General features: G+C 43.7%; 2 protein-coding genes across 4 annotated transcripts in view; one reads left to right on the top strand and one right to left on the bottom strand.

Moving 5' to 3' along the window:
• Positions 1-2,952: 2,952 nt before the first annotated feature.
• flad1 (flavin adenine dinucleotide synthetase 1) lies at positions 2,953-8,983 on the bottom strand. Of its 3 annotated transcripts, none has more exons than XM_062399451.1 (11): positions 8,670-8,983; positions 7,352-7,436; positions 7,038-7,200; positions 6,230-6,607; positions 5,600-5,713; positions 5,233-5,500; positions 4,733-4,880; positions 4,306-4,404; positions 3,944-4,133; positions 3,403-3,476; positions 2,953-3,318 (listed from the first exon to the last, which is right to left on the bottom strand). In XM_062399451.1, the coding sequence occupies exons 2-11, from the start codon at positions 7,357-7,359 to the stop codon at positions 3,183-3,185; spliced, it is 1,578 nt and encodes a 525-aa protein (XP_062255435.1). In that variant the 5' UTR covers positions 7,360-7,436; positions 8,670-8,983; the 3' UTR covers positions 2,953-3,182. The 3 variants fall into 3 exon arrangements, with proteins under 3 accessions (XP_062255435.1, XP_062255436.1, XP_062255438.1); XM_062399452.1 differs by lacking the exon at positions 8,670-8,983 and adding an exon at positions 8,372-8,391; XM_062399454.1 differs by lacking the exon at positions 7,352-7,436.
• A 1,818-nt stretch (positions 8,984-10,801) lies between these two features.
• shc1 (SHC (Src homology 2 domain containing) transforming protein 1) overlaps positions 10,802-21,104 on the top strand; it is a 21,565-nt gene continuing 11,262 nt past the window's right edge. Inside the window, exon 1 of the mRNA XM_062398875.1 lies at positions 10,802-10,991. The gene's annotated coding sequence lies outside the window, so the exon portion shown is untranslated. The remainder of the gene's footprint in view (positions 10,992-21,104) is intronic.

Raw genomic sequence — 21,104 nt, 5'->3', positions numbered from 1 at the left:
TTCAGATCAAGGTGAAAGGGATCTATTGAATATAAAATAATACGAGTAATGTTTTCACTACTGTGTTTCATCTAAATTGTACGAATTGTTGTTTTCTTTACCCTTTTTGAGATTGTATGACAACTGAAGGCTACCACAGGTTCCTCTGTCATGTTTGGAAGTGGAGGGTGAGGTGAGGGGTCTTCAGCTGTAACATGCAACTTCACCACTAGATGTCACTAAGCTTTACACTGAACCTTTAAGAACAGAATTATAACAAGGACAATATACTTTAAGTTTAAAAAGTACACATGATATAGAATATATATCCGTTATAATGTTACTATATTTGTTATATACATGTATCCAAGGAATAAAATGCGTTTTACTTTTGTTGCCTGTGGACATGAAGCAAGTTTCAACTACTCAAGGGAGTTCAGTCCAGGGATTCCCCCCCTCGGGCTCGGCCTGAAATGGTCAGATGATAAATCTCAGAGCTCCTGAGGTGATTAATATGGTAGGAAATAAAAATGTTCTGCTATACATTTCTATTCTTTTTTTTAAACCTAGGGTCATTTTCCCTACCTGTAGGTATAGAGTGATAAATGAAACCTTGGGAAATGCTTCGAAAATCTTTACAAAGGTGAACTGTTAACAGGGGCAGGAAGCCCAACCCTCATCGATGAAGGTGAAAGTTGGTCCGTGTGGTCGAGTCCCACTTAAGAACTACTTTAGTACAAAATGCAGAGAACAATAATGCCGTCTATGACATTAACCTGTCAAAACACACAGTGCATTGCAGTGTGCAGGGCTGTGAGGCCTCAGACCAGTCAGAGTGCTTATGTTGACAACGGCACACCACTGAAAGTACGTGAAGTGTGTTTTCTTATACATGCATCACATGGATGACTGGGTTCACGTGAGTCATTTACCTGAGGAGGAGACAAACCTGGCATTCATGTGAATTTTGCTTCCTCGTATAACAACATTGTTGCAGAACAAGTACATGCTGTCACAGCCAAAAGTATTCCCTGAAGGCTGTGGCCTATTTCAGCAGGATAATGTGCTCTGCCACACGACGGAAATCTTACGAAGAAAAGTAGAACAAGCTTGATTTCTTGCTGTTCACTCACTTACATGAGTAGGCTTGTAAGCATCATTTATAATTTATATATCCATGCTTTGCTAGGTAACTGGTTACCAATGTTTTCTTGAATCATTCACTTCCTGCTTTGATAACATGATGTAAAGTTCCCAAACTGCCTAGAATAGTTCCCTTTTTGTATATTTTGACATATTTGTATAAAAATATATTTTGATGCACGGTAAATATGCAAGGAAGACAGATAAAGCATAAATATGCCTTCCACCCTATGCTTGAAAATTATCTTATTTTTCAGGGGCTTTATTGAAATGTATGGCTGCAACCTCTGCTGCACCACGACCTTCTGGTCAGCTGACATGAGTCATCCGGCACTACACAGCGTCCACTCCCTCTTCTGACGTGACGGCAGCTGCAGAGCTCATAACAGAGGCACCACAGGATTCTACTCCTTCGCTCAGTGTGTGTGCACTTGTGTGATTTGGTTGCTGCACTGGCAGTGTTTCGGGGGGCCACGATCAAAAATGTTGCTTAGGGCCACCAAAATCCTACAGCCGGCCCTGGATTGAGCATCTGTATGAGCCAGTAGGTCCCAACTCCTAATTAGAGGGTTTAATGCACTGAAGCATTTTTTAAGCTTGTTTAGATAAGTGCTATGGATATAAAAATGGTATTTTTGATGTTATTTTTATTGCTATAATATTATTATTATTTTAATAGCACGTAGGAGTTGGACTTATACAATACTTTGTGATTATTAATATTGTGGCTGATCAGTATTTAGGCTGATCATGATAATGCAGAAACCACACAGGGTAAAAATAATCAAACTAGAAAATTACAATAAACTAATTCGATTTAAGAATTGAACTAAGAATTTAGAACAGTTTTCCTTTAGTTTGTGAATCTTTGTTAACATCTGAACACTGCTTCAGTTCCAATCTAAGCTGCATATGACCACAGGACAAAGTTTGGGTCACATAAGGGGAGTCTATAGAAATATGATTTTCTACCACACGAATCTCATCATCCCACCCAATGTCCCGGTGTGTTTATCTCTCCAACAAAACCCACACCATCACATTTATTCTGTGATTATGAAGCCTCTGTTCATTGCCTCTTTTATTACTGTTATTATTAATAAATCAGGCAGGCAGTGAGGCCCGGACAGGAACGTTAAAGGGGGGCGCGTTTGTGTACGAGGGGCCCGGGCTGGAGGTGGTAATCGCTGGTGTAACAGTGTGTACAGCCCCGCGGTGGCCTCATAAGCGACCCGCTTTATTAGATCGGCCGGTATCGATCCTCGCCGCGCGGCGTTGACTAATCTGCAGGCGCGGGGCGGGAGAGAGGCAGCGGGTCGATGGGCCTGGATTCAATCATGTCTGGAAACAGAGAAGGTAATTTGTTGTAATCACGGCCGCTTAATGGAAAACGTGAGAACAACGCGCCCGTGAGGTGCTGGGAGAGAACTACAACATCAAGACAGTGGAGCTTCTCCAGTAAAAGGCCTGGACACACACACACATGCACGTGCTCAGATAAACGCACTGTGCTCTGCAATTATGGATATTCAGCCTGAGTCATAGAAGAATCAATACGCGCCTGCTGCACGACCTTCACTTCTCTGCTGCACGCACGCAAGTTTCGAAAAGCTGATTTTCTCACCTTGACAGAAAACCTTTTCACATTATTTACTAATTCGTTTTGATAGAGGCTCTTTTTCTGGGCAGATTGGGCTTTATTGGATTTGGAAAAATAAGACAAATGGATTCACGAGTGAGGTAAATCCAGAGCAGCGTCTAGAAGCCCTGCAGGCGGCCGGTCCTGCGTTGAGAGTCCTCTTAAAATAGTAACATGACAATAGAAAAAGATGAGACGGATTGATGTTTTATTCAACAGCGCAGAGCCATTACTTCAGACGCACAAGTAACACACACACACACACATAATCTCATTCTGCAGTTACACGAGTCAGTCTCCTGAAAATATTCACATGGAGACGACAACAAAAAGTCCAATTTTTCTTTACCACAGAGTTAAACGCAAGTGCAAGTCAATTATTTGTGTCCATTAGCAACAGGTAATGAGGTGTGAGGCGACGTCAGGCACGGGAGTTCCTCTCCTCCTCCTCGTTCTCCAGGAGGTAGGCAGGCCTGTAGCGCGTCACCCCTCGCGCGTCCACCATCTGCAGCGCCGTGTTCCGACAGGTGTTGTCCATACTGCCCAGTGAAGTGTACCTGCGGATCGACACGGGGAGTTTAAGACCCAGAAGTGTGCGCTGCAGCTGGGACGTTCAAATAACACGGTGGCTGTGTTCTTACCCTTTGTCGTAGAGGATACAGTAGGGAACGTACAACGTCCTCAAGAAAGACCAGATGTCGTGATACGTCCAGTCCTGTAGAGCGTTAGAAGACAATGAATTGATTTGTGACTGAATCGTGATCAGTTGAATCTAAAGTAATTCATCCTCCAGTGCTAAAAGAGGATATATGCTATTTGGAGCTGGAATCAACTGCTAAACATGCCTGTGCTTCTTCTATATGCATCCAACCATTAAAGCAATCTACAGACTGCTGCTCTGAAATTATTTGTCTTTTGTAAATTCAAATGAAGCAAGTGACATTTCTTTCCTTCAACGACACTGGAGGGTGTAACCACGTGCAATTCAACATCAAGAGACCTGCAGTAACTCATACTATGTAAAGGTAGGTTTCACATTAGTTGTGTATGTGATACAGGCGTGTGGACTGGGATTCTTGGGGGTACTTCCTGTATGACCCATTCCATGTGCTTTTTAAACAATGCTATATTAGGGGACATAATTAAGTAACAGTATCTCCATGTTATTTGAGTGTGTCTCACAAGTAAGGGGTTGACTCTCATGTAGTCTGGCCAGCCAGGGTCTGTGGGACACATCGGTGTGAGTGTGTGCGAGTAGGGGTCACTCCTCCTGGTGCCCATCAGGACGGCTTTCAGCTCCGGCTTCCTTTCCTGGACGTCGCTCAGCGCCTGCCGAATACTGCCCTCCACAGAGAACAGATCCAGGTCGTATCTGTAGGAAACACATTGCCAAATAATGACCCGCTGTGTTGTAATGTAGAGAAGATTAGGAACCTATTTTTGACCACAAAATATAATGATACAATTCATGTAGACTGGAAACTATAAAAAATACAAATAATAAATCCACTGAAATGTGTTCATTCAAGGATATATTATTTCACCTTTTGATTGTGTCCTGGAGGAATCTCTCCATTTCTGGGAACGGAGAGACGACACGGATATAGAGAGCTTTCACCTTGTCTTTACCATCTGGAGACCGTCTGAGAGGCAGGAAGAGAGCAATGGGACATTTAAACAAGATAAATAACAGAGGGACAGAAAAATGATTAGATAAGAGTCCATTCTCCTTATCAATATGTCCCGCCGTCTGCCCGGTGCAGCTCAAGAAGAGTGAAAACAGATCTGTCTTGTCTAGAATGTATCTCTGTCTAGTTGCTGCTCTACCTCCTCCACTCATTTCTTACTGTTACACCCGACTGTGAGAGGGTGGCATCATCATGTTTTTAATTTGAATCTCTCTTTAAACTCTTTTCTCTAAGGTAATTTATTCTGCCATTGTTATATTATTCCTGCCCCCCCCCCCGTTACCGTTTCATTGCAGCGTAGTAGAGGTGCAGCAGCGCCGTGCAGTCTTTGCCTCCGTTGAAGCCGACACAGACTTCCTCTGCCGAATACTGATCCAGGGCCGCCTCTATCGTTTTCAGAGCAGTCTTAACTTTGTCACCCAGCGGTGTGTCTGTTGGAAATCAAACCCACGGTGAGAGGACGCTTTACAGGGGAAATAAACAGTTTGTAGGGTGTAATATCAATGATCCCTCATTTCTACGTCACATCAAACAAGTTAAAGTAAAATTATCTTCTTGTCCTTTGTTAATGATTCATGACTCTATTCAGCCTAATACCAGTTCATATATTTTTTAATCCACAATGATTTAACAGCTTTAATTACTTCCATCTCTATGCTGATTTTACTGGTCCCAATGCCTGTGTGAAGTGTAAAGGTTTCTTCAATATTCACTTCATATTAAATTGGCATAATTTAATAGTCGTCTCCAACCAACCCTCAGCCCCCCATCTTCCCCCCTCACCACTTTTGGCCAGCATGTACACATCAGCGGTGGCGATGGACACTGGATCAGTGACTAAGGGCACCATGCTTCCCTTGGGCAGCTCGTCCAGCAGCTGTGCCCGGGCTTTGTCCACCTCCTCCTGGCTGTTTGAGTCCAGGACCAGCCTGACTCGATGATAGTTACTCAGCCAGTCAGGGTAGGAGCCCAGAGACACCCTCCTACCCCAATCCGCCTGCAGCTTGGTCAGCACGGGGGCGATCGCTGCTTCATCTGCATCCACAAACACCTAGCACAACAATATTTGATGAGTTTCCCTGTATCATGAAAAACGCAGAATACAGACGCACATTTTTTCGTAAATGATCGGTCGGGTCCGGGTGTTTACCTCGCAAGTGTGAAAAGTGATCCCTGGAGCCACAAAGAGTTTCTCGAGACCACTGAAGGCCCTCTCCAACAGAGAAGGGATCCCAGGAAAGATGTACACGTTACGAACACTGACCTGGGAACAGTCACATTATGTACAGTAAGAACATGTGAGTCAGTGTTTTCCTGAACCTACATGTTGGAAGATACTGTGCTCGACATCTTTATCCTAACACAATGTCCTTGCTACACAGTTTTTAAGCGTGTCAAAATGTCTGTAGCTCAAATACTAATATACCTTTCACTCTTGTAAAAGTATTTCCAAAACAATTGGAGAAGATGGTTTTCTATCCATGTTTTATCAGGTTATTGGTTAATGTTGGTTAAAGCTTGACATGTCTTGTCAAAATAAACCTAAAACAGGATTGACCAGAGAGAATATTATGGGATTTTCAGTTCAAATCTTTGTGAAAGTTGTGTCAGCTAAACAATTTGGTGAAGAATCCAACTGAAAAGGTAACACACACAGGTGTGGAGGGTACTGATCCATCGTGTATAGTATAATTTAATCAAAATCTAGTTTCCTGTAACATGAATCACTGCATTTGACACTGTGAAACAACTAAGCTTTCCCAGCTCTGCACCCTCTCACCAGTGGGTAGCGGAGCAGTTTCCCAGTCTGAGCATCAGTTCCATAGTTGAGTGTGGCAGAGCGAGGCACCATGGCCAGCTTCATCGTGGCGCTGCTTTTGTCCGCTTCGCCGAAGAATTCTTTAACCAGCTGACTGAGCTCAGGGTGGAGATACAGCTCCTCCTGGAACGCCATGGCGATGCTCTCAAAGGTGACATCATCGTGGGTGGGGCCTATGCCTCCCGACGTGATGAGGTGTGTGTACTGGGGTGAAAGGAGGGCCACCTCTTTGGCGATGACCTCCTGTACATCTGGTATGACTGTGATTCGCTGGACGGACACTCCGAGCCTCCTTAGCGCTCGTGTCAGGAAGGCACTGTTTGTGTCCAGTGTTTGACCCTGGGACCGGAAAGAACAAGAAAGGACTGTTAGTTCAGTTAGTGTCAATCCATTGTTCCCACCCTCACTGTAGCAGCACATTCAAGGACTTTACAATGACTTCAAGGTCTTGCTTGATGATATTGAAATGACTCACAGTGAGTAAATGTCGAGCTGAGATATGACATTTTGAGATATGACATTTTTTTATTGAGAATATAGGACGAGATGTTATATACCCATTGTACATTTGAAGGTCTTCTGCATGTTTAAACTGCATGGCCGTTGGTGTCGCGTTAATATGGATGTATTCATGAAAGTCACACTTTCAAGTGTCCAGATTTATTTAAATATTCTTAAATCAAAAAAGTCTCAAGGATTCTCAGAGGGTTGCTTTCAGTCACAGCTTCAAAGTTGTACAAACCACGAGCATCTATCAACACGAAATCACCTTGAGTATCTCATCTCCAATGATGAGAATGGCCGCAGTGGGAGCGTCCCCATTGCGAAACAGACTTGAGCCCTGCTGGTTTGTGGACATTGTTGCTTTGGTGAGTTGAGCTGCCAGTCTCCTCGCACGCACCACTGCTCTACTCAGGCTGGGAAGAGCAAAGCTGGGAGACAGAGCCAAAAATGCATTAAGGCAATGTATACATGCATATAGAGTTTCTGTTTTTTATATTTGAATTTAAACTGTGAACTGCAGTTATATATGACGGTGAATGTAATGTATGTTCAACCATTTAACTATTTTTTTTATCTTACATCAACATTAGGAATCCATGTACACTATCCTTACTACAGCTCAGGCCTTCTTCTACTTCTTAACTTGTCTTTGATCAGGAAATATCTTGAAAGAGACACATGAAATTGCAGATTAGAAACAGAAAAACATGCAAAGGATAAGACAAGAAGCACCGCAAGATGAGTTAGTGTCTCAGCAGCACAGACAGAGCATCTTCACAAACAAGGGTCATTTCTTGATGCAATTCAGCAGCACAGTAAATGGTAAACAACTGTTTTTATTACTATCTCCCCCTCAAAGTATTGTTTGGGGTGCAGTGTTTTGCCCAAGGTCAGTTCAGAATACAGACTGGAGGTCAAACCTCCAACTTTCTGATCAGTGGACGACCCTCTCCACCTCCTGAACCATGGAGCATCGATATCAAATATCATTTCCTCATAAATATTCACTGTCAGGGTTTGACATTGTGTGGATAAGACTGTCAGGACTTTGAGCTTAAGTTGAATAGTTGAGGGCGAAATAAGAAATGAAGAGTGAGTAGGACACTGCATTAAGATTGATACGACTGAATAACTATATAATGACTATAAAATGAGTCTGTGCAGGACTTAAACTAGGGACACTGCGAATGTGACAACTGTCACGCCTCCTCCAGTATCTTAGTTCAAATGAATTGCATGAAGACTTAGATGCAGAGTTAAAAGGTGAAGCAGACAGATCGATGTGCAGTGGACATTGTCCACTGTGCCACAGTCCGGATCAACAACCCTGCAGCGAGCTGATGCTGCGCAGACAACAGTGAATCAAACTTGAGCTGTGAAATGAAGCTTAGTGTTCAAACAGAGGGAGCAAAGGTTTAATGGACGGTTGTTAATATACACTAGCTGATCTACACTGTTAAACATCGTGACAACAATGAGACATGTTTGCCCACAGGTACAGGAGCAGCTTACTCAACACTTTACGGCGCATTTGAAGTTGCGCAACACCTACACATACTAACGTGGAAACTAAAAACGAGGAGCATTGACATTCAATACCTCTCATAAAACGAACTACCACAGAGGAATGATGAATGATGACTACAAGTCGCACACACCAGGACTTCTATAGCAGATCCCCGCTAGTTGTGCAAGTCTCCTTGTTAGCTTACTGGAGGACCACAAGGAGACTCAAGCTACGAGCGAACTGCACGTTAGCGTTCAAGCGCAGTGACGCACTATGTTGTGTTTTGTAAATAATAACGATGTCCCCCCCACTATCACCTGCTGCGGACACTCAAAGCATGTATTATAGTTTTGTAAAAATTCCATAAGAAACTCATTAAAAGCAGCGAACCTTCCTCCTCAGCCGCTGGGAGTCCTCGAGTTTGTGGCTACACGCCAGTCAAATGAAAAATGTCCAATCACGAGCGAGAAATAGCTTCACGAGTTGTCCGGTAGCCAATCCGGGCTCACGGAGGCGGGGCATAGCGCAAATCTGTTGTCACTGAACACGGAAGTGGCTAAAAGATGCTCCGTGTTTTGCTCGAAGAAACGAAGCCGATGTGGATTATTACATATATTTATGAAGAGGAGTATTAGCTACAAGAGCTGCGCTGATGACTCGTCCATTGGAGGAGATTCACTCTGCAGCGACTACACTCGACTACCATGATGTTAACAGATGCGAGTGTCACGTTCTTCTTCATACTGAACATAAATAGACTAGTGTCACGGTTCTGCCCCTAGTGGCCGGAGGAGGCAAGTCCGGGATACAGGGACAAGCTTCCAATTGTAGATATTACTTCTCTGGCCTGTAGGTGGCGTGTTTACATGGGTGCAACTGTCCAGCTCAGTAATCACCATTTAATGTTTAGCTGTTTTAATGTTTAGGTCTCGATGTAATATTTGTCAATGATGTGTGAAATAAAACAAGAGTTTTTGCAGATTTGTATCAAAAAATATATAGAAGAAATCAAAATGTTGGAGAGATAAGACTTTAATAATTAGAGTCATTAAATAATAACTCTGAATTAAGAAAAATAATGATATGATTATATAAAATAAGTCCAATTATATAATATAATGACATAAATAATTTGAAGAATAAAAAGTATGAGATATTATATTTATTTATTTATTTTAAGTTTAAGGGTAGGCAAAGCAAGCAAATTGCCAGGGGCCCTAAGTTGTGAGGGGGCTACAGAGAACAGCTGATTGCATTAGTCAACAGTGATGACGATTTTGTGAAAACCCCCTTTGATTCTCTCATAGGCTGTTGCAATATGTTGTTGCGGTTTTGGCTGCAACACTGTTTACCCCTGAAACTCCGAAAGTGCTTTGTAGACTGAAACACTTCACCCATCCCTCCATCCTTATAGAGCTGAGTGAATAATGTGTAAAAGATAGGACTTAACCTAAACTTAAACTCAGTTGCAACAGCAGCAGGAAGATCAGTGTGAGGTTGAGAAGAGAATACAAAATATAAAGGCAATAGAATAAAAATTCTACTGATATGTGTATCTACCAACAGCTGGAGAACGCTGGACTGACAGACAGCACAGAGGCGTTAATCATGACTGCACAGGAACAGGGCCTACGAACAAGAGCCATAGGGGTTTACCACATCAGACAAAACCCAAGGTGCAGCGTGTGCCCTGAGACAGTTCAGCATATAAGATCAGGGTGTAAGATGGAATCAGGAAAAACATATATGTAAAGGCACAACAAAGTACCTGGAAAAGTGTACAGGAACATCTGCACCCAGTATGGATTAGAAGGGCCCAAATCCCGATGGGACACACCACCGAAGCTGGATGAGAACACCAGGGCCAAGGTCCCGTGGGACTTCAGACTCCAGACTGACACACAACTACTGGCTAACCAACCGGATGTAGTGGTGATTGACAGACAGCAGAAGAGGACAGTAATTGTAAATGTGGCAATACCGGATGACAGCAACAACAGAAAGAAGGAACACAAAAAGTTCGAGAAGTACCAAGGGTTGAAAGAACAGCTGGATGAAATGTTCGAAAGTCAAGACCAATGTGATCCCTGTGGTAAAAGGAGCACTGGGGGCTGTCACCCCCCAAACTGGGAGAGTGGCTCCCACAGATTCCAGGATCCACATCTGAAGCCTCAGTCCAGAAGAGTTAAACAACACAAATCATAATCATCAGAAAGGTCATAATAAGGTTATACAGATGTTTTAGTTTTTTTTTTATTGGACAATGCACTTTAGTGACAAAAATGCGAATATGAAAGTTCACTTTCATTTATTGCGGGTAAAAAATAAACCAGGTTCTGCTTGTGGCTCGCGATGTGGAACATTTTGCTTTTGCGCAATCTGCATTGAATAGGCCAGGTGCAAAACACACACACACACGCACATACACACGCACACAACCACACAGCCACACACACGGGGCCAGATGACGTTAGCATTTGTTCGCGGAAGTGGCTTCTGTCGTGGAGGGAGGGAGGGAGGAGGAGGAGGAAGGAAGGAAGGAAGGGGAGAGCAGAGAAGAAGTTTCAGAGTCAGCCCGTATGAAAGTTAATCTGAAGTGTTTGTGCGGAATAAGAAGCTTCGAGCCTGTGATCTGCTGCTGGATGCAACTCAGCTGAAGCCAAGGAGGAGGAGGAGGAGGCACACATCGAGGCGAAGTGAGGAAGAGAGCTGGTAAGTTGCGCGTTGAAGTTGACCACACTTTGTCGGGGCAGGGTTTCGTTCGTGGTGAGCGCCTCTTCACCGCAGTTATTGTACTTCTCATAAATAAATAAATAAACACTAGTTCACACATCGACTTTTCTTGTCGTGGTGCCTTCAGGGAACCATTGTTCTTCTGGCCGTGTGCAGTTTGGGTTACACGCTTGTCGGGACAGTGGAGTGAAAAAGCCTGGGTAAAAAATGTTGCTCATGATCACACTGGCCTGTGAACACATCTCACCCATGTTGTGTGTCCGTCCCCGTGCTCTCCCACACTGAGCCCGCAGCTGCCTGTTGAGCCACACTGCAGGGTCACAGTGTGCTAATGTGCTGAAGTTAGTTATAAGATATGATGAAGAGTCACCTGAGTGGCCCGAGCTCGTGTCTTTCCTCTGGAAGTCACTAACATGTCTTTGTGTTTGTCTGTCAGACTCAGAGATGTCCTCCAATCAGGTCAGAGCTGAAATGATGAGGCTATCGATCAGGGGAGGGCAGTTATAATTCATAATTCCTTATCTATGGTGGCCCTGAAGTGCATATGGCAAATAACAATAATGATTTTTAAAAAGCCGCAAATTACAAAACACAACATTAACATGTTCTAAGAGAGAATGTGGGTACCTGCTATTCACAGGTTTCTCACACTGTTGTAGTATTTTCTTATTTGCTCTTGTGTTCTCTTATTTTTTGTTGTGTTTTGTAATTGCCTCTTCTCTCACGCCCCTTTTGAGTTGTGAGTTGTCACGTTTTTTTATCAGTCATCTTTTGCAGTTAAAATTTGTTATTTGTTGTTACACTTTCTCATTTGTTGGTGTGGTTTTAATTTTTGCAATCGTGTTTTCTTGTATGCAATAGTGCGTCGTCAGTTGCTGTTTTCTTTTCTGATTTGCTCTTTGTCTTTTGGGATCTGCCGTTTTGATTTGCACTTCAGGGCCGTCGTACTTGACTTGCTTCTTCCACCTTCTTCAATGTGACGATTAGTTTACATGTGTGCATTTCGGTCACACAAAGAAAGCTTTTCAATTTGTTACCGATTGGAAACATTGTGTGGATACAATTGAGAAAAGGTTTGGCAATGAAATTATAATAAATTTTAGCCCCTAACTTAATTCCATAAAGAAAATGGATCCTGGTAGTGTAAGGGTCAAGCTGAGTCTCTGCAGGTTAAAGTAAATTATCACTGAGATAAGCTGCAGAGTACATCGTTGCACACACACAGACACACACACGCGCACAAGGATAACCATAAATCTGTACACAATCCCCCCTGTAAACCTTCAGTCCAACTGTTTTCTCCGTATCCATGGAGACCGATCAGCTAAACACAACTTGGATGTGTTGAACCGGGGTCACTGTGACAGGAGTGAAAGTTCACCCTGAGCAAAGGACACACAGACCATTATGGAAACAGACTCAAGGGCATGTGGAATGATTGAGGTGACTAAAAGCAGAGGGCTCAGTTCCCCTTATCAGGGTCAGCCACACCGTCCAGAGCGTCAGCCCCCGACGTGATTGGTGGAAGTCATCTCCCCTGATGAAAATGGAGGTCTGGAAGACGAGCCCCGATCAACAACCGATCCGACAAAAATGGTAGATTCGGACACGTCAGGAGCCAGAGGAACCGGACACGGGTGCAGCTACACACACATGCACAAGGACAAAAAAAAAAAACAGCACAACCTGAAGGACAGCTTGTGACACAACCTGCCAGTCAAAGCGCATCATCTCTGTCACTCTATCACTGCACTGGCACGACCCAAAATCCACTTGATTAAAATTGGATCTGTCCACTTCTGCTCAAACCATATCAGTGCCAGATGATAGCGTTGGTCCTCCTGAGTGACAGCGGAGTGTGACACTTGATTGTTACAGCCTCACTTTGACAGGTGTGTACTCACCCACAGAGGAACACGCAGCCACACTAGAAATGAGCTTTTTCAATTTTTTTTTGTAGCTGGGGAATGCCAGTGCCAATATTAGCCTTGAATCAGTCTTGTGATGCCTGAAACTTTAGTATTGATAGAACACAGCGGCGTCTGAGCTGCTGTAAACACGACGAGGCTGCTGCTCAGCACACAATGCAGTTTTGTGTGGGTGTCTGTGCACGTAAGAATATGTTTGTCTGTGTCTTTTTTGTCTGGTGTGTGTGCGATACTATGTCTGTCTGTGTGTGTGTGTCTGCCGTTTGTGGGTCTTTGTTTTTCTGTGTGTTTGCGTCTGCTGTTCGCCTGTTTTCTTGAAACTAACGTAGGAGTTTGTTTTTGAGGTCGTAGCGTGTGGTTGTCCGTCTCTGTACCTCGACACAATGGGAGCGAGTCTCAGATCTGTTTCCCCCCCGTGCTGCTCGGGTCAATTGCAACAGCGTTTTTAAAGTCCTGTGTGAAGTCAACAATGAAACCGAGTGGAGCTTGGGTGTAGTTAACAATACACAAAAGTTAAAACGGTTGTAACTGTCAATGCTCTAGTTGGGTTGTGTATTAGCTGGTCCTGCTTGTTGCTTTAGCTTTGACATGATACTCAGTGTGCATCTGCTGTGGCGCGTACCTCGAGCTGCAATCATGCTCTTTATTACGGTTGATCTCTCTTCATGCCGAAAGCTGTAATTACATAAAACAGAAGTTACCTCTTTTGCAAAGCAGGGCTCCCTACACCCTTCCTGAAGCTGGGGCCAATGTGTTGGTGTGAGATTGGACTTCTGCATCTGCCATACAAGGTCACTTAAGGTTAATATCAAGTCTGGAGCAGGCCAAATTCCCATTCGTAGAGCTGTTATCGCTGTGTTATGCTTTCGATTGTCCCATACTGATTAGAGAGAATAGAAAATAACCAATAAGAGTTCATCAATCACTGAGAACCTAATGTAAATGCCAACCCACACACAACAAGCAACTTTTCCAAACAGGAAAAGTTGGGCCTTAAATCAAGAACTATTAGGAATTGAGGGTAAATGTGTTAAAGGCCTGACCAACCTTTTACCCTGAACAGCTTTGGTAGTCGAGTGTGGAACTCAGAACAGGTGTTACTCAAAAAGTAAAAAAAAAGTGAAGTAACACTGCATATGACAAATAAACTGTGTAGCGAGGGGGAAGTTGTATGTGGAGAGAGGCAGTGGGTGGGAGCAGGAAGGGAATGATGGAAGGAGATAGAGATGTGGGAGTGTGGTTAGAGGGGCTGCTTGGGGGGGTTGGCACAACCCAAAATAGCCTGCTCACATGTTTGCTGTGTGCGTGGTGAGCTATGAAACCAGCAGAAAGGCCTCCTGCTGAATGCCTGGCTAATCTAATGTTCACTCCCACCCCCTAATCTTTGAAAATTTGATCGCCATCTTGCTTAAATGTGTGTTTGCAATCGTCTCCTCATATCAGAGACGATTTTCTCTTTTAGACTTTTTGTCTCCGTCCCTCTGTTTTCTCTGCCCTCATCATTTTCATCATCATCTCTCTCGTCTCTAATGTGAACTGTAGCAGTCAGGAAAAGGTCAGTCAGTCAACTCATCGATGCTCATTTTCTGTTCTACAGAATGCAAAGGGGCGAAAATCCGATTACAAACACCAACACACACACTCGCAAACACACACTTACACACAGAATAAGAGCAGACAGCACATGTGGCCCTGCAGCGTGTGCATTAGATCCAGAGCTCTATCTCAGCCCGCCTCTTACTGTTCCATCTTATAAATACTGACTGGCTGGAGCTTCCACAGAGAGTTAATACATCCGCTGCATACACACAAACAAGATGCACGCTGGCTAGCTCACACTGGGCGAGCTGAGACAGTCACATCCTCCACACGCGGCCCTTTCAGTTGATTCCTCTCATTCCACTGAGTGTGTTTCAACATGCTCAAAGGATTATTGCCATTCTCTTATCACACTTGTTCTTTCTCTCTCCCACTTTCTGTCACTTTCTCCCGCTCTATCTCTGTTTAATGTCCATGTTGTGTGTCTTCGTGCTTGATCAACTGGGCCGTTTATATCGAGGAGGTCCCGTGACCCTCTCCACAGCTGATCCTGGGAGCAAACAAGCTGGGAGTCTAGTAGCTACAAGGGCGGCATTGGAGCAAGCTGGGATTTGCTCCTTGAGTATTGTGTGTCTTCCTGTTTTTGTTTTATCGTGTGCTGATGTGCACTAGGGTGTTTTAAGGATTAGGGACTCACAGGCAGCCTGTGTTGGCCAATGGAATGTATGGTAAGACATGCAAATGATACAACCAGCTCATCAAAAACACACCGTGACACAGTGGCTAAGGGGTTTATTCTTCTCATTACAATGAATCATCACTTTCATAGTTATTTAGACATAGATATGAGGTTTAACGAGTTAATTGCAGCAGATAGAACTTCCTTCAAATAATCATTCAAGGCTGCATGACTGCAGGAAAAATGCTCTAAATTAGATATTGAGAAAACAACCCGCCAACTTTAATATGTTGTATGTTATGTTATTGAGTGAAAATGTGTACCCTGCGTGTAAAGAATACTTTAAATGCAACCTAAAAGCTATGTTTGCATAAACTAATAATAGTTTGACTATGTTTTGAACATCTGACCACATCTAGTTTCAAACATCATTTCTACGTCAGTTTTTACTAGGGATGTAATAATTCACAAAATTGGCCTATTACTATTTTCTATTCCTTTTAATAACTCTACTAATCTAAACTTGATTAACTTTATTATAATGTTTGAAACTTTTGACGAGTTTTTAAGCAGCATACAAAACAATGTGAGAACTATTCAATCGATTTTACAAAAAGTTTAATAAGGAACAACACAGTATGACGCATTATATTGTCTTACCCCAATGAGGGATTTGAGAAAACAAAACATTTTTACTGCATATTTGGTTTCCTGGGTAATCTAAACCTAACTAAACAATCCTGCTTTAAATTCTGTCTCTGTGATGGTTATAATGGTCAGTGTATCTTTTGGAGACTGTCCTTTTTTAATTGTGACGATCACAAACTAAAGATTAATATCTTTCATGGAGGTCGAATTACCTGCAGGGTTGTCATTAGTTTCAGTAAGATGTACTTAATAAACTAGCAGCTGAGTGTGTATTATGTATAATATATGTAAAATATATGTAAAATTATAAATCCAGAAAATACATCTGTCAACTCTGAGCCACAGTGTGTCATGTGTTTCACTGGGTACAGGCTTCCTGGTGCTGGCTGTGGGTGGAGGGGTCCGTCTTCACCAGTCACAATGAAACCAGTCACATCTCAGTGTGGTGCACAGCGGCACATTTTACCTTGAATGACTTCTCCGCAGTTCTCTTGAGTTTCTCCACCTCACATCCCCGAGTGCACTGCTAGACTACACAATGACGGCGTGGTGGTCAGACACAGTACTGCAGGGAGTCTTATGTTCGGGGTGTCATTTGAGGACTCCTTGCTCTGCACTCGGCTGGGTTCCTGTGGCGCTCTGTGGGTGGTTTCCTCTTCTTTCCGCTGCACTGCCTTCTCATCAGACACGCTTCAATGTCTTGACCAATCGCTGGGATCTTCACTTTCTCTCTGTCTCTTCAGAATCACTCATTTGTTTTTGTGGTTGCCTTACAATAACCTGCCTTTGGTGTTGTGTTAACGTGGGGATATTTATTGTAATGGGAATTTCAGTCTTTTTTTCTTTTCTTTTTATGCCTCTGCACTTGTCGGAGGCATTTATGTTTTCAGGTTGTCCATCTGTCTGTCCGTCCCAATCCTGTGAACGCAATTTCTAAAGAATGCCTTGAGGGAATGTCTTTAAATTTGGTACAAATGTTCACTTGGACTCAAAGATGAACTGATTCGATTTTGGTGCCTGGAGGTCAAATGTCAAGGTCACAGTGACCTCATGTTACTGTCAATGTGACATATTAGGACTGCCCTTAGGGAAATTCTTTGTATCTGACACAATTCACTTGGACTCACTGACAAATCAATTTGATTTCAGTGGTCAAAGGTCAAGGTCACGGTGCCTTAAAAAGAACATGTTTTTTGCCTCTTTAATGAAGGTATGAATATCTCAAGAATGCTTGAGGGAATTTCTTCAACGTTTGATCAGTTTTCACTTGATCTCAAAGACAAGTGATTATGTTTCAGTTGTCAAAGGTTAGAGTGACCTTTATATGAATCTGGAAACTTAAATCATTAAAGATGATAAAGGGTGACCTCATGTTACCCTCTGTGCAGCACCTAGGGGGAGGGTGAACACTGTCTGTCCCCTGTCTCCATCCTCCATCTCTCCCTCTCTCTCTTTCAACCCCTTTCACCCTTTTTCTCAGGTTACCAAACATGAATAAGGGAGGAGCATTGACTAGCAAACATGGTCAACCCTTCCTCCCTACACATGCACACACACACATATCCATCTCTCCATCTTATAACCCTCCCTCCCTCCCCCTCTTCCTCCTCTCATTTTCATCTCCCCTTGGAGTGAGTGCATTAATGTGCAGGAGCAAAGCATCTCGCTGTGCATGTATGTACACTGCTAAATGACTGAGGCTGCAGAGAGGAGGTGGGGGGAAGGGGAGGACACAGGAAGGAGGTAGGATGGGAGAAAAAGAGGTGGGGAGGGCAGAGGCAGCAGCTGACATTGTGTTTGTGTGTGTGTGTGAGAGAGAGGGGGGGGGGGGTAAGAGAGAAAGAGAAAATGGGAGGCAGAATCACCCACCCAGACTAGAAGGAGGGGAGTACAGACAGCGTGCTCGTCCCTCTAACAGACAGAGGTGGAAGGAAAGTGGGAATGAGAGACAGACGTGAGGGGGAGAAGAGGAGCACAATGAAGGAGTGCCATTGTCCATCCTGCCAGCACTGCCATTTCACCATCTGCTGAGAGAGAGAGAGAGAGAGAAAGAGGGAGAGAGAAAAAGAGAGAGAGAGAGTGGAGGGAAGAGAAGAGAAGAGAAGAAGAGGAAGCCAAAGCCAAACGGAGGAGAGGATGGATGGAGAGGAGCTGCCGGCAGTGACTTTGTGAATTAATCGAGCGGAAGAGTGTATCAGAGGAGAAGCACGTTTTTCAGGGAGTGGAAGGACGGACAGCCAGGAAAGAAGAAAGAAAGGACGAATGCGCGTCTGGTGCTGTTTAAACATTAATGTGGTTCTCATGTGAAGACTGAGCCCAGCTTTAGATGAATCAACATGGATTATCAGCTACATGATCTTTAAACCAAAAAAAAAAGAACTGTTCTTGAAAAAAGGAACTTTTAGATAAATTGATTAGACTTACTTTATACAATTTGAGTTACTTTAGCATTGTGTAAATATAGACTCTTTGTGACTTCTTCTCTGCAGGTTACCATCCAGTCTTTGTTATCTGCTGCACGGAATATTCAGGTTGTTTTTATGCAACTTTTCTAAACACAAATGTTGTCTTTTAAAAGTAAGTGGTTAATGTAGTTGTTGTTTCTTCTGTAGTTAGAAAAGTGATAGTTGTTCTTTTTAAATATTGTCCGACACAGAGATCTACACTCTCTAATTGGAGTCAGCGCATGCAGCCGCTATGGGATGTCAACATTGATTGGTTTTATGGCTGGCGCGACGCTGGTCAAACTTTGATCATTTCCTGAAACCTATTGATCTTTCTAGGAGTCTGTCGTTTTTCCTCCGGTTGGATGAAAAAAATTGTCTTTTAATGCAGCTATTAATTGCTGCCGTGTGACTCGATAAAGTATTTATCTCTTTGTCTGAAGATTTCTGTCGTTGTCGGAACTATCCTCCGCAGGCATCTCTTTTAATGTCTGTTGCCATAGCAACGGGCAGCAGCTGCAGACAGAACAACATGTAAAGTTCATTTTTCTTGTCTTATCGTTTAAACTGGTGCTGTTCCATTTGGTAATTGTGTATTTTTAGGAGATAAGAAGCAGTAGACCTTAATAGTTGTAGAGTCTCCTTCTTAGACAGGATTTTTTCTTTCTTTTCTAGACAGTCTTTGTCTATGCGGCGCTCGGCAGTCTCCGAGAATCAGGGTTGTTTCAGGTCACCTGTCTCCCCCTCCCCATTCTGTCTGCTGGTCTGGTGCGATTCAGCTCAGCGCTGCTTGTCCTGATCTCACCTTTATCTACCGCGACTACGGCAACGTGTTCATCAGTCAAGCTGGTGTGCTAGAATCAGGAATGGCTGCATAGATTTGATTAACTTACTGGTTCCACTTGTGCATATCACTCTGTGCAGGTGCTTGGCCACATGGCCACTAATCACTGATTATAAGGTGTTCAATGTCTGTGACAGTCGGTTCCTATTGCTGTCTGTGTGTAGGTGACTCAGGACTTCACCTCATGTAGAGGGTCATCTCCTCTGCAGTCACCTGACCTACACTGTGTGCTGTCTATTAAAACATCAGCCAGTCAGACCAGGGTTATCTCTGCTTATAGAGCAGTTCAGCATCTCTTTGTTTAAGACCACATTGGTCCTTTTCTCTATCTGTGTTTGATCTTTACACTTTTTTAAGTGCTAATTCTCTCTTTGGACAATTTTTTTGCGGTGTTACAGACTGTTATATTTGGTCTGCATGCTCTTTGATTGTCCAACTACAGGTGTCTTTTGTGACTTTTCCAGCCATACTTCTTTACAGTTTTCTGGAAATCACCCCAGCCTGTCTGGCAGTGCATGCTTATGACTGGATCCTCCATGGCGCCTTTGAGCCAAGACCAGATGGATGACTAGCTTGAATAGCTAGACAGTCCCTCTGTGGTGCTAGACTAGTGTAGGCGACTGTTCCTTTTGCCATGCATCCTACGCCCACTGCAAGCTGGTGCACTGTACTTCGAACACAATCGTGTTACGAAATAGTCTGTTGAAAGATTTCTGTTTTCACAAGGTGTCACTAAAACATTGGTGCCAAATTTACCATCTTGTGCAAGAGGTCTAGTCAAGGTGCAAGTGAACCTTGCTCGACTTTGAGGGAGTAAAGGTCAACAGATTGTATACATGACTAGTGCCTGAACAGCACTGAGGTGTCAGTTTGCTGCAGGACTGTAGGTGTAGACTGACTGCAGGACTGTAAGTGTAGACCTTCCTCCTGTCGAGGTCAAACTGCTGCAGACTGTTTTGTTTGTGGGACTTTGGGTTGAGAGAGACTGTTAATGTCAGCAGGACTGTTGTTTGCCTTCAGGGTTGGACTATGCAGAATATGAGCTGATGCGTGGTGTCTGTACTGTTTGTATTAGAACTGAGAGTTAACCTGCTGCTTGATAAGCCCTGCCTTAGATAAGGAGGGAAACAAGTCCAGACTAACACTTGTCTTAATTAAACCATATCGGGCCGTGTCAGCGCTCTTCACTCAGGTAACTGACTATTATCTGGGCTTGTTGTTTGAACCAGGCAGTAATAAGTAACAGGGTAAGAGCAGTGGTGCTTAGAGAGGTCAGAATATCAACACAGTGCAGATTTATTTGAGCTTTTCCAGCTGGATGAGTTAATTCACGTTCATCTGTGAGGATCCTCCAGCAACATTCAGGGAACCTTGGGTTGGGAGTTCAAACCAGACCGATCAGGTCTCATTACCATCACAGCAAGCCCACCGGTAGTCGTCATCAGCCAATGACCTACATTCTCTAGTGTTGCATCACCACCGTGCTCCTGCAGTGTGTGTCACTGTACCAGACACAGACAATATCTCAAACTACCACTTTCTAATGGTGCTCTGGAGAAAAAACTAAAAAAAAGCATCCTTAACTGAGGTTGCCAGGTTTTAGGGAACACTCTTGAACCCAGGCAGCCTCACTTGTTTTAGCCATATCAGAAACTACAGTCAGGAACGGCCCCACCACTGCTGGGCCAGTCTTAAATACTAACTTTTTTTCTTTGTTTTCTACTCGTGTCTAAATAGGTGACCAAGCCTTGCCCCTAGCAATCCGTAATATTACAGTCAGAGGCCGAACGTCAGGGGTCACCATTTATATATTTGACAGGGGGACTGTTACAGCAGCCAGCCTGGAGAACGGGCGAGCACACGAGGGAGGGGGTAAGGGGGAGAGAGAGATCATCTGGAAGAGGAGAGAGGAAGTGGTGGCGCGGGAGAGGGCAGAGGCGTTAGAGAGACAGAGGTTGGAGGAGTACATTGTGTGGAGGAAGAGAGACGACTTCCAGGAGAAGAGAGAGG

This window comes from Platichthys flesus, chromosome 11 (genome assembly GCF_949316205.1).
Source record: "Platichthys flesus chromosome 11, fPlaFle2.1, whole genome shotgun sequence".
Lineage (NCBI taxonomy): Eukaryota > Metazoa > Chordata > Actinopteri > Pleuronectiformes > Pleuronectidae > Platichthys > Platichthys flesus.
The sequence above is the reverse complement of the archived record's forward strand: the minus strand, read 5'-3'. Positions and strand labels throughout refer to the sequence as shown.

Coding starts and splice junctions, on each gene's coding strand:
- flad1 (XM_062399451.1), bottom strand. Junction 5,501..5,599: donor TCACTTTTCACACTTGCGAG/GTAAACACCCGG, acceptor TTGTTGTGCTAG/GTGTTTGTGGATGCAGATGA. Junction 4,405..4,732: donor TACTACGCTGCAATGAAACG/GTAACGGGGGGG, acceptor CCTGCCTCTCAG/ACGGTCTCCAGATGGTAAAG.